Source organism: Tauraco erythrolophus, chromosome 7 (assembly GCF_009769465.1).
Source record: "Tauraco erythrolophus isolate bTauEry1 chromosome 7, bTauEry1.pri, whole genome shotgun sequence".
Lineage (NCBI taxonomy): Eukaryota > Metazoa > Chordata > Aves > Musophagiformes > Musophagidae > Tauraco > Tauraco erythrolophus.
This window is the reverse complement of record NC_141471.1, coordinates 50,713,673-50,732,291: the sequence shown is the minus strand read 5'-3', so window position 1 is coordinate 50,732,291 and position 18,619 is coordinate 50,713,673. Positions and strand designations below refer to the sequence as shown.

At 37.9% G+C, this 18,619-nt stretch overlaps 1 protein-coding gene across 4 annotated transcripts in view; it reads left to right on the top strand.

Moving 5' to 3' along the window:
* The first annotated feature begins 226 nt into the window (after nucleotides 1-226).
* Nucleotides 227-18,619, top strand: part of MYRIP (myosin VIIA and Rab interacting protein) — a 225,352-nt gene continuing 206,959 nt past the window's right edge. For 3 of the 4 annotated variants that reach the window (XM_086614713.1, XM_086614712.1, XM_086614711.1), the window contains exon 1: nucleotides 227-336. In XM_086614713.1, coding sequence (XP_086470839.1) covers nucleotides 227-336 — 110 coding nt within the window. Of the gene's footprint in view, nucleotides 337-14,018; nucleotides 14,027-18,619 lie in introns of all 4 variants that reach the window. The other variant, XM_086614710.1, reaches the window with a different exon arrangement.

Sequence of the window (18,619 nt, the reverse complement as noted above, 5' to 3'; positions counted from 1 at the left end):
ATTGGAAGTGATTGCTTTCAGCACATGGAACTTGAAAAATAATTCTGAAATTAAGCATTTTCTTCTGGTATTTATGGCAGCACGTCTCTTTTTGTTGGACAGATGTGCCTGTGATTTCAACACACTTGGGAAAAATATCAATGCTTTCAATTTATTTCAATTTTTTTTTTCTTTTTCTGATTTCAGATATTCCTTATAGTTACTCATCTCCAGGACAGAGTATATAATGGGGCGAAAACTGGATCTTTCTGGCTTGACTGATGAAGAAGCAGAGCATGTGCTGCAGGTGGTTCAGCGAGATTTCAGCCTTCGTAAGAAAGAAGAAGAAAGGCTGAGGTAAGAATGAAAACATGATTCAAAATACTGGTCTCTTTGGATTGTTACAAACTGGTCTACAGGGAAACCAAAGAACCCAGCTTTTTTATGTTGTTCTATGCATTAATAGAACATTAATTATTAATGTTCTATTAATAATTATTAATAATCATTCCTGTCACAGAGGCAATAAACATCCAAACTCCTCCACATGAATTCAATTATTGAGTAGTAATTCATTTTTCTGCTTGGTCTGTCTTGACCTAAACCACGAGAATGGTCTCTAAATCATCTTTGTATGTCACCTGGGTAGAGTCTAAGTAATGGTTGACTTTAACATAAATGGAAGTTTATGTAAAGAGAATTTTTTGCTTGCTATAGTCACTTCCTTTTCTTGTATTCAAAAATTCTGTCTATATGTAAACATCTGAAGGTGAATAAGTTCAACCCATCTCTTTCTCCCAAAATAATCAATGGCACATTTTATCCATTGTATTGAGAAGTTAACTTTGCTTTCAATAGTCTATGTACAAAATGATTGCCAGCAGAAACAACTCGGAAGACAAATGGAACTTGTTGCAAGGTAATTTCTCAGCCCAAGAACTTCAGTGTGTGACAAGGGGGCTAATGACAGAGACCTGAATTGATAGATGAAATATTTTTCTTGTCGTTTCAACATTATTTCCTTGAATTATTATGTCTGATTTTTTTTTTTATTACTATGTTTGAATACACCATTATTTATTCTCTAGGATAGTCTGAAGTCTCTATCTATAGTTGGTACATGCACATTTTCTTACCATACTACTAGTATCACAGATATGATCTGTCTCTTTATCATTTAACATCAAGCTGAAGTCAGCAGAGCAGGAAGATGACTGAAATAAACACAAAACTAGGTGTATATATATTATGTGCAATTGGAACTGAGAGTAATCCTGTCTCTGTCAGTTTTCTGTTACTGTTTTCTGGAACATTAGGAACAAGAAAGAAGGCTAGTGCATAGGCCTAATTTGATTTTGGCATGCTGTGCAAGTTCTTGCTTGGGTTGGTAGCGCAGCTTGCTGCAGGGAGGAAAGACTGGATGAGGATGGCACGTAGATTTTTTTTTTTGTCTGTTTGCTTTGCCATGGATTGTACTGATTATTTTTGGTAGTCTTTCACAACAAAGCCAAGAGATTCTAGAAACAGTTTAAGGAGGTTTAGTGCAGGGGCTTTCTGTGGCTTTTTTATGTGACTGGTTGTATCTTACTGGAGCAAGCATACCACAGTTAGCAAATGCCGGGACATCCTGCCTCTTCTGTACAACTAGATCCCATAGTGAGAGGAAAAGGGGGGAGGATGTAAGGCATGCCCACAGAAAATTCATTGGAAATCCTGGACAGATAAACTTTTTGCTGGTGTTTGTGTTTTACCATTTTGCTGCTGAAGTTGTCTGTGAGACTCGATAATTGAATGATCAAAAGTAGAAAACTGATGTGAGAAGGGAGATGAAACAGTGGAAGGTAAGAGAAACACACGGACTCAACTCAGCTTATATATGAGCATGTAATTTTTTTTCTCTTGAGTGTAGTTCATGCCTTTTGCAAGTATTAAAGTATGTCAAATTGCTGCAAATAACGAGCTGTACTGACAAAGTTCTGAAGTATAGGCTGATATTTAAGATATGAATTAAATATTTTTAATGACCTTAAAGATTGCCAGTGAAGTTCAAAGCTTACTTAGCTTACTTCTAACTTAAAAGCTATGACTCTTCTTTTTTTTTCTTTATTGAGCTACTCCATTTATTTTTTTTTTCCACAAAATGCTGAGTTAAAAAGGAAGGATGTAGCGACACATCTTTTTATCTTACTATGTAATGGAAAATGTAATCATATAAGAAAATTATACCTTGCTATAGATTAGATTTTTCAGCCTGTAAAAAAGCAGATTAGTTCTTGTGTCTGCTGTGATGCTCTTTGCTCTCTTGCATTTGTTTTTAGAAAGTTATCAACTGACGAAGTCTACAGTATAGTTTCAGTTTAGAAGTGTTGTCAAAATTATAATCTTCTTTAAAAGAAAAAACTGGCCTATATGTTTTTTATTTTAGACTGCTGTTAATAAATTCAAAACCAAGTTACATCTGAAGGGAGGTTGTTTTTCTTCCTGTAATTAATTCTAGGTAGCAACATCAATCTTTAAATGGAACTGTTGAAGCTTTCGGGTGTGATACTTTCTTAAAATAGGGTTTCTGTATAATTCTTCGTACCATAGATAGGTGTGTGGTTTGTTGTTTCCCCCCCCCCCCCCAAAAGATTTAAGTAGCTGTTTCACAGATCTGTCTCTGGAATTATTCCCATTGGTAGCAATTATTTTTAGAGATCAAGAACTACTTAAGGGAATATATGAGAGATTTCCCCTATATCAGGAGAACAATGAAAGAAAACCGTAATTAGTTGATAGCAGCAACTGAAGAGTTAAGTTGAAGCTAGCAAAGTAAAGTAACATACTACAAGAAATGCAATTTATCTTCACTCCTAATAGATGTTTTTAAGGTAATAAAGTAAAATGGCAACTGGTTTAGAGCTAATATACCAATGCTTTTTTACAATATTACAGTTGTTACATGTTAATTTATTTTTTCTATATTCTGTAAACAAAATGACACAATGAATGTGTGGAGAAAAGCCATACTGACTGTTTTCATTTTCTGCTGCAAAGCTTATTTGAATCTCTGCAGTGAGAATTTTTAGCAGTGGTTTTCTAATTTAAATCTTTCTCCCAACTTTGTTAGTGTTATCAGATGGGCTCTTCTTGTACGTTTTGTGAAAACAAATTAGTTGGCTAAAAATAGTACGCTAACAATAAGATAATCATATGTAAATAGTTAGTGTTTAGCGTGGTTGATTTATTATGCCTTGCTGCTTCATATCAGTTGTTTCTTTTTTTGCTATGGTTCTCAGCCTGATATCAGATGAATAATATTTACTGTTCTTTGTTACTTGTTCGCCCATAATCTTTCTATTTTGATTATGTGTTGGTTCTGTTCTTTGGCAGTGGTGTTATGTTTTTATTTACTCCAATGTTAGCATAATCATCCAGAGTCATTAAGGCTAAAATTGTAACACAGACTTGTAAATAGATAGGCTTGATATTCTGTTACTCAGTTGAAGCAGGCAAACTAGGCAGATCTGGCATAATTAGGAAGGTGATTGGTTTGAGTTCCTCTGCGTGTGTGTTCAGGACTAGGCTATGGTACTACAGTCTTGTGTACGTCACCTCTGCCACAGCAGCTCTGCAGGCTGTCTCTGTGCTACTGGGACACTAATAATCATAGCTGGCATTTTGAGCAAGTTGACTGGACACACTAATGGTTTGTTTTCTCATGGACAAATTTATAAACATGCTTGTCCATTTGTTTCAGGTCAGGAATGCTGAGTAGTCAAGGTGTTTTAAATAAGTGAAATTAATCATTTTACAGGAAAAAAAAAAATTGACAGAACATTTTATTGTGGTAGATGTTCCCAACCTGTTATGTTTTAGCCATGTGGACAGGTTGAAAAATGGCTTTCCTGATACTGAATTTAACATTCAGAACAACTGCAAAGGGAGAAAAGTTAAAAGGGTGAGAAGAGGGCAGGCATAGGAAGAGCTCCGTGCTGATCAGCTGCCAACAGAGTAGATACTTTATCTGTCAGAAACTACTTTAGGAGGCCATGGCCTAAGTGACTTAAGTCATCTACCTATAACCATTGGCTAACAAAAGTTTCTGTCACCGCCGTGACTACTGAACAGCCATTTGTGTAGTGGTATTCTAGTGATAAACCTTAGAAACTTGCTTTGGGCAGGGATGAAAACTGTTTCTTTGCTGGGGACATGGTTCTTTGTTTATAGTGCTGCTCTTAATCACTTGGAAAAATGTATTTGCAAGGAAAAATTACTGACCTGATAATACCACATGGACATGTGATTGTAACGTTAATTGCTTAATATTGTTATGTGGGATCACTGGAACAGCAAGCACAAGGAAAGCATTCAGAGTCGACTGTCACCCACAGGCAGAAACATCACCGTGTCTTGCCTGATGTTGTTTTTTGTAGACGGGTTGATGAATATCAGCTTTGCTGTCTTTATTTATGCAGTTGCTTTTTCAGTTGTGGTAAAGACAAACTGCAGTGATTCATAATCAAATCTCCAGCAGTGCTTTATTTGCAGAAAAAATGAGATGTGTGTGCTCACTTGAGGGCCCTCTCCACTCCAGTTGTTCTAATTTTCTTTTCGCTGAAGAATTGGTACGGGACTAGAATAAAGCCTGTGTAGAAGATGATGAAACGCTTTAAACTGAGAGAGTTCCTTTTGCCTGCTTTCTTCTTTCTGCTCCTTTTGCATCGTAGCCCATTGCACCATGTGTAGACTTGTGGAGAGTCTTCTTAAGAAATAAATTCTCGTACCTGACAAAACTCAAGTGAACCCACAAGAAAAAGTGTCAAACTTTTTTTGAAAAGAAACCAGTTTGACACTTTTTCTTGTCAAACTGCAGTAGACTTCAGTGTATTCACAGTATGTGTCATGAGTCTTGTAGTGGATAAAGTATTAAACTCTTCCCAACCTATGTTAATTGAAATATTTTCTGTGAGAGTCATATCAAACTGGCAAAATGCCAAGTTAGACATTTGGGTAGCTATCTGTTGATTCCGCGTATCAGTTCTTGTTCTTTCTGTGGCAGGCTTGTATCAAATACCTTACACCAACTGAAAACCAACCAAAAAACCCTGTCTGTCTTTCCTGATCTCCTTGCCCCCAAACAAAGCTGTTTTAAAGCTGTTTTCCTAGTGATGAAGGAATGGAAGATTGGTCTCATCACCTCCACAAGCTTCAGAGTTCCAGCAGATGAACTTCTGATCAATACCTTGTTGCTCAAAGTGATTTCATAAGTCAGCCTGCCTGCCCTTCACTCTGATGAATAGTGTGGGGAGAGCACAAGGGGCATTCTGGTCCATTACTTGGATTTTTTTTTTTTTTTTTTTTTTTGTAGCAGGAAGGCACTGATCTGATTCCTTTGCCTGCTCAGTAACTCCTCAAGGGATCCAGAGAAGGAAGCTGTAGCATAGCATCTCATATCCCTGCTTCTGCCCATGAGGCTTTGGAGTAAGGCCACACTGTGCTAAGGACAATGGCTGCCACTTCTTCACAGGCTATCCTAACGCACATGTTTTCTCCCTGTGATAAAAGATCTTAGAGTGCTTTACTCCTTCTCTGAGAAGGGTGCTCTTTGTGATTCCGAAGTTAACACAGCGGCATGCTTGTTCAGTGCAAGGCTGTGCTGAGCTGTCATAAGTTGAGCACTCACCTGTTTAAACTTATTTTTGAGTGCAGTGAATGATTCATCAGAGTCATAGCTGCAACTTAAAGTTATTTTGCCGCTGCTTTGGATTATAAGACAAGACTAAAACATATCTAGGGCAGTACAGCTGTTTCCTGGAAGTGTGTGTTCATTAACAAGATTAAGAGCAAGACATCTTTATTTCTAGATTATTATCAATTTTGTTACATAGTATGTTCCAGGATGCAAAGAAACCTGTTTCCTAGCTCCTGCAGGCTGTCAGGATTAAGAGTTGGCAGTAACCTCATCTGTGTGCTGGATGCTTTACACCGTTACTGTGTAGCCCTCTCTGAACAGCAGCATTTAATGTTTTAACAGATAGCCCTTTGCTGTATTCTCAGGTCAGGATAAGTTGCTTGTCAAAAAACAGCTAGTGACCTGAATGAGCTCCGCATGAAAGCCAGATAGCTAATGGTTGTTTTGGCTGCAGAGTCGGTAAAGCTGCACTTTAAAATGCATTTAGAAACTGTTACTTGTCACTGATTTCAAGAAACTTTGATCCAAGCATGCTGATTACTGTCAAATAATGCTGTGTTTGGGGTTAGACAAGGAAGTGAGTGTCTCAGCAATGATACAACATCTCACTTCATATGCAGTGCAACAGTGTTTAGAGCCTACACGCCCTCTTTCTTTGGTTTGCCCAAACCTCTCTGCTCTAACACCTGATGGTCCTGGTGCAAAGCTAGTGTGTAAATTCTGCTGACTCAGCATTGGTCCTTGCTCCACCTATAAGTAGAGAAAGTGATGGCAGTTGAGAGGATAGGACCTAGTTGATGCTTTACAAGAGAGAAATCAGGGCACTGGAAAGAATCTGGCATTAGACGCAAAGACCTTTCAGCTGTTTAAGTTATAGTTTGGTTCCAAATTTTTTCTGCCTAATTGAGGAAAAAAATGCCAGCATATTTCCAAATAGCAGCTTAAAACCAGTTCTGTGTATCTTGCTCGTGACTATAGTAAGAACCCACTATGATGGTCCTTGTTATTTGAATGCCATATAGATGCTATAGGGAAGGCATCGATGGAACTTCTCAAGTTATTTGGGAAATGCAGGCCTCATTTCCAAAACTCATTCTTGAATTTTGTGCCAAGTATTTTAATACAGACAATTCCAGATGTGAGTTTTTTGCTTTTTAAAAATGTATTAACAAATGCAGTTTCAACTGAGAGAAAATGCTGGTCAACCAAGGATGGAGAAACATGAATGAGATGATGTTTATGAAATGGTCCAAAAAGAAAAAGCCTAATTTTAGGGAATATTAGAGAAATTTGTATAGAAAGAAATGTCTCAAGCTAATGTTTTCGATATCGGACAGGCCATGGGAGATGTAGCTGAAGTAGGGCCCACATTTACTGTGCCAAACTTGCATGACTTGTGGGTAAGTATTCAATAAAGGACACAGTATGATTTTGCAGAGAAGTTATGAAACTTATTGCAGGCTTTTTTTGTGGTAATTTGGTCTTCATCGTGGGTTATGACTAATCAAATTAACAGCTGTAGTTTAGTTAAAAGGATTGAGTGTGCCTAGTGATAATGAATAGCTATAATGTAAAATCAATATTTAATCTCCGCTGTCTTGTGTATGAAGAGTCTAAGCTGTTAAACGTGACTTGTAGAGTAATATTCTCTCATGTGACTAGCCTTGGGTGTTCTCTCTGAGTATGGACTCCTGGCTGTACAATTTAGTTGTGCTGAACACGTTAAATCTTAAGTGCCTTTTACAGAGAAAGTGCTTCAACTTTTTTTCTGAAGAGATGAGATACTAATCTTGTTAAATATGTTACTCTTTATTTATCAGAAACCTCTTTATTAAAGCTTAGTGTTATTTCCTAGGAAAAACGTACAGATATTCATGGTTGGTTTGTCACACTTTGTATCTGCTGCTCCTTCCTCCTCAGGGGGAGGACTCCTCACACTCTTCTGCTCCAGTGTAGAGTCTCTTCCCACAGGAGAGAGTCCTCCATGAACTTCTTCAACATGAGTCCTTCCCGCTAGCTGCAATTCTTCACAAACTGCTCTAGCATGGGGTCCTTCCATGAGTTGCAGTCCTTCTGGATCAGACTGCTCTAGCATGGGCTTTCCCATGTGATCATGGAGTCTTTGGGCACAGCCACCTGCTGCGGCATGGTGTCCTTCATGGACTGCTCCACCATTAAACTTCAGATGCAATGTAGGCTTCCCACGGAGTCACAGCCTTCTTCAGCTGCAGCCACCTGCTCCGGCATGGAGTCCTCCACAGCCGCGGGTCTTCACGATCTGTTCCACTGTTAATCTCCATGAGCTGCAGGGGGACAGCCTGCCATCTCACCATGGGCTGCAGGGGAATCTCAGCCCCGGCACACCTCCTCCTGCTCCGTCTTCACTGGCCTTGGTGTCTGTGTAGCCGTGTCTCTCAGATCTCGCTCCTCTCTCCTCTGCAGCCGTGCCAGGCCCAATAAACTCTGGTGGCCCCAGCGAGATGAATTCTGCCCAGTGGGTGATCTGTGAGCGGGGTGCTTTAGGGCTGGCCCAGTGCAGACAGCTGCCGGCACCTCCCCCCTCTTTCTGCTGCAGTTCCCGCATGATGCAGATTGCTTTATCTGTTCTTAAATACGTCATTCACTGAGGTGCTGATTGCCTCGGCCGTTGCTAGAGATGGGTCTGACTTGGAGCTGGAGAATCTTCTAGCAGCTTCTCACAGGGGCTATCCCTGTAGCCCCTCCCCTGCTGCTGAAGCCCCGCCACACAAACCCAACATCTACATGTGCCTAAGTCTACCTTAAGTGCTGGTTTCTCTGTTCAGGTGTTTCTATAGTATTACCATTTGTAGGACTTTACCAAGTTATTGGAAAACTTATAAATAAATATGAACAGAAGAGTTACATAATGTAACTTATTCAATGCTTATTTTTCACATTAGAGTTTACAGTACAGGGATGCTCTAAATGCATTTCTGTACAACGTTCACTAAGTTGTATGCACCATGTGCCAAGTTTTAAAGTTTTGGAAGATGTGTTGTATTTAAAATGTGTTTGGTTTTTTTTATGCCAGAAGTGCTTCTGAGAGTTTCTATAGCAACATGCTGTAGACCAGTCCTTGGCCGCGTCAATCTGGATGGATCTGTCTGAAGCTCTATGGCTTGCTATCTTAAATATACTCACCTTTGGTTTTCAAGAAAATAAGAGATACTGGTCATCATGATGAAGTTTGTCAATCTGAAATATGACTTGTCATTTAAATTTGAAATTTGACTTAATACTTTTTTCAGAAACACATGCGTTATGGAAGTTCAAAAGTACACATTTAAGAAACAAATGTCTGCAAAAGAAGATGCTGCTTCTGTCTACAAAGCAGTAACTATTCTTAAAATTTATTATAATATTTCAAAGATACTAGATTCAAGGAAAATAATATTGACTGGAAATTGGATTTGCTGATGTTTTTATTTCAAGAGGAAATATTGTTAGTGAATCAAGGCATAGTCTTTGCCTTTGCTTATTTAAAGAATCTCCATGCTTATTTAAAAATCTGTTCTTCACAGACAATTAAATCTCTTTGGCCTTTTTTGTGGCCAGCTCCTGTGCCCTCAGTTGAGAGCAGAACCAAGAACAGCTGTAAGTAGCAGCACAGGAAGGTGTCAGAGTGGAAGAGGGCAGCCATGAGTTGTGTTTGTGCGTTGAAATCAGTACGGAGCTGTGGGATACCAGTTCTTAGAAATCTGTCCTGAGCCTAGGAACCTCCATCATCAGAAGTTCATGGAAAGATACTTCCTTTCTAAGTTAAGGTTTCATAAAACTTGTGCTGGATTCTTCACCATTCTACCTTGTTCCAAAATCAACCACTACAAACTATGATGTGCTTACTTTCCAGGAATGTCACAATATGTACCTAGAGGGGAACTCAGTTTTTGCTGTTTATAAGCATGTTCTGTGTTTATGGTGAGTTCAAAAGACTGCTGGACAACTTTCAGAGTGGAACGAAGCTGACTGAGTTGAGATATATATTAGATTTGTTTCACAATGGCTAATCTTTGTTTCACAAATGGCAAAATTCTCAGCATTTTTCTTTCTAAATGAAGTTGGTGAACAACTAAAGGACTAAGGGAGAGGATTTCAAAGATGTTGAAACACTTTGTCAATGCTTCCAAAGTGTTGTTCAGAAATGTCTTCAAAGAGACTCTCTAACTGTAACACTTTCTAATGTTTGTTGGTTGCATACGTAAAATAAAATGGATTTGCTTTTGTTACCTTTGCAAAAATAATAATGATTAAAAAAGTAGTAGTATAAATTAACACGTTAAGTTTTGCATTTAAAATATTTTAGGCATGCAAATGTTATCAGCTGTTGTATCTCGGCTGAGGGTAGTATGCAAGTTAATATAACACAAAGTATTGCTGTAATGGGTGCTACCTAGGTATATAATCCTACCTTATGATACATGTGAGATAATTATAGTTTACTTTTGAGGTGTACAGTAAGGAGCTTCAAGCTAGCATATGGGCAGTTACTGCAGAGTAATACTTTTTACTGTAGTTGAACTTGAGCTGAGTTGTTAATCTACTGTTGCTTTTATTTGCAGTTGGTATATACTTGGCTCTATGTCTGAGGTTAGAGCAAGTCTTTGAACGACGCACTAGAGAAGACTATGTAACAGCGTGTTCCTTTTATTTCTGATTGGAATTGATTATAATTGGTTAATGTATTTGCTTATGCCTCTCTTCCTTTATTGTTTTACTCTTTTGATTGTCCTCCTAGTTATGACTTAAAAGTTCTCCTGACAGCAGCTGAACTCAAGCGTACTTTCTTTGTTTTTCTTTTGCTCTATGATATTTAATGAAATTCAGAATGAGTAGAATAATTTTACTATTACTGTTGACTGTCCAGACTCCATAAAAAAAAAAAAATTCCCTATAAAGTTGGTTTACAATAGGATTAGTATCTTCAGAAATCATAGTCGGTTTTCATTAGTGCAGTTCTTCAGTCTATTACAAAGTTGTAAACATAATACAGCCTTATGGCAGATGAGCTGTGGTTCTTAGTACTGTTTGGATTATAATTTGGCTAGTAAGTGTTGGAGGATATAAGCTGCATATGGTGGTGTGTTTCCACCGCACTTCCAGCTTGAAAGAATATTCTCAATTTAGCTAGTTTTTGTCAAGCACATTGGAAGTAAAATAATTTGGAAACAGCGCAGAACTCAATGTCTGCATCTCAGTCAAGGGAACTTTAAATCAAGAAGCAATTAAGAGAAGCCTGTTGGAGGTGGCAAGGATTTAATCAGATTTTTCTGCTGTTCAGAAACACTGTGGGTGAGATATAACAAAAGAGTCTCTAATATCTACTACTGTAGAGTTTGTCAATGAAGGTGGCTGATAATGTGCTGGTGACATCTCCTTTTTACTCCTCAGTTTTCATGAATGCATGATGGCCTTTCCAGTTTTACTCTGAGCATAGCACTGGGAGAGAGGAGACCATTGCATCGTGATAGAAGACCTGTCATTAACAGGAGGGCAGTTCCTTAGTATTGCCACTGTGGTCCTATGGTTTTTATATAGTTCTTGAACTTGAAAGAGGTGATGAGTTTCTTGCCTATATTTTGACTTCGGATCCCCCCACTTTTTACAAGCCTGTGTAAGAAAGTAGAATAAACTTGTGTGCTCTTCATAGGAATGTTGAAAACATGGTTAATTTTAAAGGCTTTGTTGTAACTGCATCTAGGCTGTCAGTCATCCTGGAGGTAATCCTGCAACTATCTTCTGTTACCTTGATCACACAAAAGAATGAAACTGTCTTTTCAATCAGTGTTGCTTCAGCTGGTGGCAAGATGTCACCTGTGATTCTGTCTCTTGAAAACTTTATTTTAGTGGATTGTGGACTAATATGAAAATAGTCAAATACTTGTATCCCAGGTATGGAGGTATCTCTTGTTAGGAGGCTGTAACCTAAATAATGTTGTCACTGGTAAAGAAATCTGTTCTGTGCCATGAGATACCGTTTGAAGTTTCCATATGCCTCATAAATATTAGCTCTTGATTTATCACTGTTATATTGTTATAGGTAGCCACATTTAGTTCATAAGAGTGGAATGTGAATTTGTTTCACATATAGCTAATTCATAATCTATATAAAGAAAAATTTAATTTTACTGTAAACTAATTAAAATTACTGTGACTTTATAACTTTTCCCTTTCATGTTTTACACATTTTGGTTTTTGAGAACAATTCTTTAATGCTGACGTAAAACCTAGTTAGTACAATCTGTGAAATGACACTTTTGTTTTATGGTAGGAGGTGAATCTCTGTAAAATCAAGTTCAAAAAGGAGCTCTTAAGCAGTTTATGTATCTGTCCAGGACTGGTGAATTGTCTGTGTCTCATCAGGCAAAATACAGTGGCCTGATCATTGTATTTTCTTCTGCCATCTGGACTTTCATTTATTTTTGTTTGTATACTTTTGATTTATTAGTACAGTTATTATATATATAATAATAGTATATTATAGTATACGATTAGTATATTATATAATAGAATACTAATCAGCACAAAGACACTGACAAAGTGGGCTTTTAGGGTGCCAGAGCAGGTGAGAAATTAGAGGAAGACCACCTTGGCAATAAGAGGTTTATTATTAGTCAGGCACGTACCTCCATGTTTGCCGTTAATACAGGCTAGACTTGTAGCTCTCCAAAGATGCAAACTTGAGATTTGAAAAACTAACTTAGAACCTCTAAGTGGCCCAGTTTTGGAGAGGCTGGACACTTAGCTTGAATTAACATTTGTGTGTTTGAAACAGTGTAGAACACTGAGTCTTTTGGTTGGCAGTTCTGTCAGTGGGCTGTAACAGCTATTTTCCTGGTTTAGATTACATCAATTGTCTGTAAGTAACTGCTGGAAGGTGTTTTTAATGTTTTGTAGTGGATCTAAGGAGGAACACCCTTTATATTCTTTGTTTGCCAAACTCTTAGTGTAGTTAAAGGCTGCTATTTTTATATTGTTGCATTCTGAATAAAGATGAGGACAGAAAAGAAGTATTATTAGCACAAGAGGGAATAATTTTTCTTTCTAATCAAACAAGATATTATTCTAACCCTTAGTACAGTTTATGACAACCAAAAAGCGTTCTCCTGGCCAGCAGTTCTCTCAAATTTAATTTGTCTTTAATCAATTGAGGAAGCTGTTCCAGGCACTCTATAGCAAAACTTTTCTGCCCTTGGGTAATGTAAAAAGAAGCAGCATTCCATTTAATCAACTTAGGACTTGATTTCATAAAATAAAGAACAGCAACTCCATCATCACCTGAAAACAGAAATTCACTTTGTGCACTTTTCAGGAGTATGTTTCCCTGGTTAAGTTGATAGCATTGGCACTTTTTATGATAACGTTGTTTCTGTTTAAAATTCCCGCCTAGTCCCTTTTTTATGATACCTGTGTTAAGGACGGTATGCCTCGGACACTGTAGTGACTCCTGCTAGGAATGGCAATTGGAACTGTTGGGATTCAGCAGTTAAGCAGTCTTGCAGACTATTGAGCAGGGAATTCCTAACAACAGGTCTCTACATTAAAATGTTCTTCTACGCAAACAGTCCTGACCAAAAAACACCAACTCTGAATAAAATAGCGAAGAGGATACTGTTGCAAAAGGAGAATGTGACTGATGTCATCCCTTTGAGCAGAAATGATGATCTTAAATATATTTGTTATCTTGGTACTGCAGGCATTGCTACTTTAGCATTAACTATTAACGTTAGCATTAATTACCATTAATGTGATGAGTAAAACAGCAGTAAAAAATTGTAGTGTTTGCAAGCAGGCAGGCCTTTTGGAAACAGCTGTGATGCTTTTTTTCATTCAGTGAAAAAAAGATATTCTAATACCGATGTTTGCTGTTGGCAGCAGAAGAGTTATCTCAAATTTGGCACAGCGTTTCAGTCATATCTTTGATGTCTCCACATTTAACTTGCTTAGTGTGGTGGGATTTTCCTTTGATTTGTTTGCTTGAGCGTTTTACAATGCTTTGTAATGGCAATTGGTGTTATCGGAGACAAGAGAGATGGGGGAAAAGAGAGGGAAGAAGGAAGAAGAAAGAATATCGCAGAAGCCACTGTTATCCGATGAAATCAAAGGCTGATGTTCACTTTATCCTGTTTATGTTATCATGATTTGGCTGCCTCTTTTATGGTTTATGAATCTAGCTCAGTTGGCTTTGCATGGATAAAACTCCTCTTTAGTATTACGGATTTCTTCACATGCAAACAAATGGTTTCATTTTAGGTAACAGCAGTTAACACAGAGGATTTAAAGTCAAGACTTAGTCCCTGTCTTTCTGAATAGCAAAAGCTAAAAAGCAAGGCATGACGACTCCAAGATACATATGTTTTGAAGTCTGTACTTTTTTGGAATCTGGTCCTACCTAACATTGTTGGTGCCTAATGCAGCAAAACTTGAGACCAAAACAGCTTGCCGTAGAGATGCTAATGGATATTAGCTTTCACGAAGCAGTCAGAAATTAGGTGTCAGAAATCATAAGCGCTATATCTTTTTATATGCTGCTAGTCTTGGAAAAACAACCATCCTCCACAGATATTTGTAATTAGAAAATATGTCATGGGTTAGGAGCAGTTGTATTTGAATATTGTCATGTTCTGAGTAAAGCATCACCAGATACCTTATGCTTAAATATGTTAAACCAATTTATAATAATGACTTTTGTATTTGGGAATGCAAAAGAAAAGTTTGAGGATGCAAAGAGCTTCCCAGACCTCTCTTTCAGTTTGAACCGTTTACTTAGGGGACAGATGAATTCAGGTCCTTTATTGCTGGTGAAGAGTCTGGTCTTCCTGAAAACACATGGAATTTGATGAAGGGGCTGAGTAAATAATATCTTTTGTTTCTTTGCATCTCTTAATAGTTGGCCAGTAGAGCTCCTTAGGCATAGATCAAAAGCTATATAGCAATCTGAAAAGCTGTTTATGAAGGGCATACGTTATCTATACTGTGTTTCTAATGAGTTGTACTGACTTATCTGAGGTAACTGTCTGGCAGCAATGGACTACAGCCTTTTTTTGTTAACAGTAAACCTTTGGCTGAATATTAGATGTTAGAGATTCATTTCCACCATAACTTCTGCTAAAAATATTCTCTGTAGCAGAGACGAAAAGATATGTTAGAAAGCTGGGTTAAAAACAATTAAGTCTGAAACACAGGATCATACTGTGATGATTTGCCAGTCATCTTTCATCATTTAGAGTCATGTAGATTATTCTCAAAAATCAAGGTATTGTGGTACATTTCATAAATGTTTTAGAAGATTTTGATTTTAGGAAACTTATTTCTCTGAGAAAATTTCAGAGAAGGCTTTTATATGCAAGTACTGAATAGATCTATCTACTTATACGTATGATGCATATTGTAAGGGTCTTCTCTCTGTGAGCTCCTTGTTTGTTTCCAAGTATTTCACTGCTTTGCAAAGCTTTAAGTGATGCTAAGTGTTCGTTTTCCCACCTGGCTTGTGAGCTATTATTTACTGACTCATTTGATTTGATCACACATGATGCACTTCCTAGAAAAATATTTAAGGTTTGCTTTAATGGATAAGCAAATGTTTAGAAGATATCACATGCTGTCACAGTTTTGGAGTTTGAGATAGTAAATCTATTTCTATGGCCATAATAAACCACACAGTGGTGTTTATTAGAGTGCTTGGGTTATATAATTACCCTCTCTGTTATTGATGTTAGAAAAGGCAATGAAAAGATTATTTTTAAACAAAGCTCATGCTTAGCCCTGATGATAAATTATTAAAAAGCTGATGTTATTTCCTGGCAGGAGTAATTTGCCGGGGTGTCCATTTGCCCTCCATATTTTGCAAAATCTGATGTAATTACCTGAAAAACTGAGTGGAAGGGGAGCCTAGCACAGTGGCCCTCTGAGAGGGAATTTGTACAACGCAGAGCCACCATTAAAAGCAGAAAAGCCTGATGTTTTCTGAGGACCAGAACCCAGCTGCCATTAGCATCACAGTGATCTTGGCTGTTGGTGTAGGGCACCGTAGCTCCAAGAGCTTTCTCCTTGTTCTGGGAAGGTCTCAGCTGGCACTAGACTTCTGTCATGGTACTCTTATCCTATCCTGCCTGCTCCTTGGCTTGTGAAACATACAGTAGAAAAATTGCACTCATCTTACTGAAATTGAGTGCCTGTATGTCTGCACAGATGATATGAGATGGAGTCTTGAAGCTCTTCTGTTTGATGCCAGAATAGACTCCCAAATCTCTGTCCGCCCTGCCTTTGGGAAGAGAGGGAGGTAGCTTCATGGCCTTTTGATTGTGATTTTTGCAAGGTGCAGCAGGTATGATCGTATTTGGTTGAGACCCTTTAATGTACACCTAGTTTAAGAAGCTTAAATGTAAAAATATGTATTTGTAGTCACATATTTACTGTTTCTTTGTGTTCTCTTAGCAAATGGGTTCTCTAACCCCTTAATACTAACTCTGCAAACTTAACCACTGCTGTAAAAGTTGAGCTGAGTTCTTTCAATTTCATGTCTTGCTGCTTTATTAAGGTCCCGGAAGCATTGGTGAAGTGGGAAGTATTGCTTGTGCAGCCTTTTCATCACTAGTAGGGTTGCATGATTGTGAGTAATTAGATTATTTTTTTGTGAAATACTGCACAAGAAGTAATAAAACCGTCTGTGTTTCAATTTAGCAGTCTTGTGTCTTCAGGGCTTCTGAGGTATACGAAGTCATATACTGATTTTCATCAAACAAGTATGACTCTGAATACTCGCTGGGAGAGAGTCTGCAACTTTAAAAAATAGGAGAGTTATGTTTGAGTTCAAGTTAATATTTCTAGAACTATCATCCCACAAACTCACTCCTGAGGTACTAACACTTCAAAAGTTAAAATTTTAGGCATAGTGAGCCTTTTATTTAAGCACTATTACTTACAATTGTCTTAATGTTTTTAGTTTCCATTGGTTAGATGCAAATCAAATACCATTGCTGTGTCTGTTAGCTAAAATGAACCTTTCATATGAAAGGCTTTGGCTTTCGTTACAGACCTAGATCTTTGATAGTTACAGAACTGGAATTATGGCTGTTTGTCTTTCCCATCCATTTACAATTGTCACTAGAATGTTAGTGATAAAGACCTAAAATGTCCCTTGAAAGGCAGATTTTAATTGACTGCAAACATGAATATAGTGGACAGTACTCATATTTCCCCTACTTTAGCTGGTTTCCACTAGCATTGATGGATAATCTGTCATTAGCTTTTGTTGCAAAATGTTAATTTGTTGTTAAAATGGTAACAGTGAAGTAGGCTTTGAAGGACTTTGCCTGTTAATGTTTGTCTTGGGCAAGAAACAAACAAAAAAGCCAAGACCCATCTTATGTTGCAGATTGTACTGTAAATACTTTGGATAAGGTTGTGGGTTGTTTTATTTCTGGGCTCATCACCAGGATTTGGAAAGCAAATATGTAAAATTTAGCTTTTGTTTTTCATGTTTTTTTTTTCTGAAGGCTGATTTATACTGTGATTGCTATTACTTGCAATTCATAGTAAAATATTTGTCTATACACTGTGCAGTAAATTGCTGTAGAGAAAGTTGAAAGTGGTGACTTACAGTTGAAAGTGTCTCAGAATTTATGTTCTATAGGAGTTTCTCATTTGATCTTATAAGACGTTTTTGCTGATTGATTAAATTCAGGCTGTAAAAAAAATTAATTATCCTATGTTTGGTTTTGTGGAGTAGTAAGAAGAGGAGGAAGTGCAATTTTCCCCCTCTTCCTCTTTTTGTAGACCAAAGGAGAATATGCTCCTCCTTCCTTTTTCTCCGCTTTCTTTCCCTGATATCCATTCTCCTCTGTTTCATGCTTTGGGCACATGTAATGTTTGTGTCTCCAGTCCACTATACCTCTTTGCTAACAATTTGATAGCAAATTTGTTATTTACCGAACAGAGCAATGAAGTATAGTCATTGTATTGGCATCTGACATCGAGGCAGTTGTTCAACATTCTTTGTAGTTGTTGTCTCCTGTTAATTATCTATAAGAGTACCTACCTATCGAGGCGCTAATACTGCAAAAGCTTTATTGTGTGTCTGAAGGGAACTTTAGATGGCTGAAGTGTTTGTCCAGCAAATTAACATTTGAATAAGTGTATCTGCTTATATAAAAGAAATGGTTCAAAACTCAATAGCTAAAATCACTATTCTGGCAGGAGACAGGCATCTGCTTGAATGTTCTTGAAGTGTTGCCATGGCCAGCTTTCCAGCTTGACAGAAAGAGGAGAGAGGCCAACCTCCTGGGCCAAGACACAGTTCCAGGGACAAATCAAAGCTCCATTCACTTAGTTGGATCTTCCTGTACTTCTTGCCAGCTGGTCTGGTATCATTTCATTAACTCTGAACTGAAGAGAGTGGAAGATCGTAGATGATTTGGATAAATGATTCCCAATAATGAAGAGATGAGAAAGTCTACTTGTCTCCCACCTGTCTCTGCCTAGTGATGGGAGGCCGAGAACACTTGTAGGAGAGAGGCCTTTCTTGCATTCACTGTCAGATGTTCTGACCTCCTTCCAAGGTTTTTCTTTTTCCTTACATCCTTACACATTTCCCAATTCATCAATTGCATTGATTGGAAGATGTGGATCATAATCTTCAAGCCCATCAGCATGCTTTTGTTTGTACCTCTTGCTTAGGGAATACTTGCTCTGGGCAATAAACCTAGCAGCGACTGCAGTCAGTAAGGCCATGCAGTAGCACCAGGTCCTACCAAGTCCACCTACTGTCTTAAGACTGAAACGAGCTTATCTGTCCCTGAAGGGCTTATTAACTCCCAGGCAGTACAACCAGGACTAGATTGTTTCTGGGGTCAGGCAAATTTGTGATGCAACCTGAACAAAAACACCTGCGAAGTGCCTACAAGAAGGAGTCTCACAACAGAGAACCAATGGCTTGCTTTTGTGTAA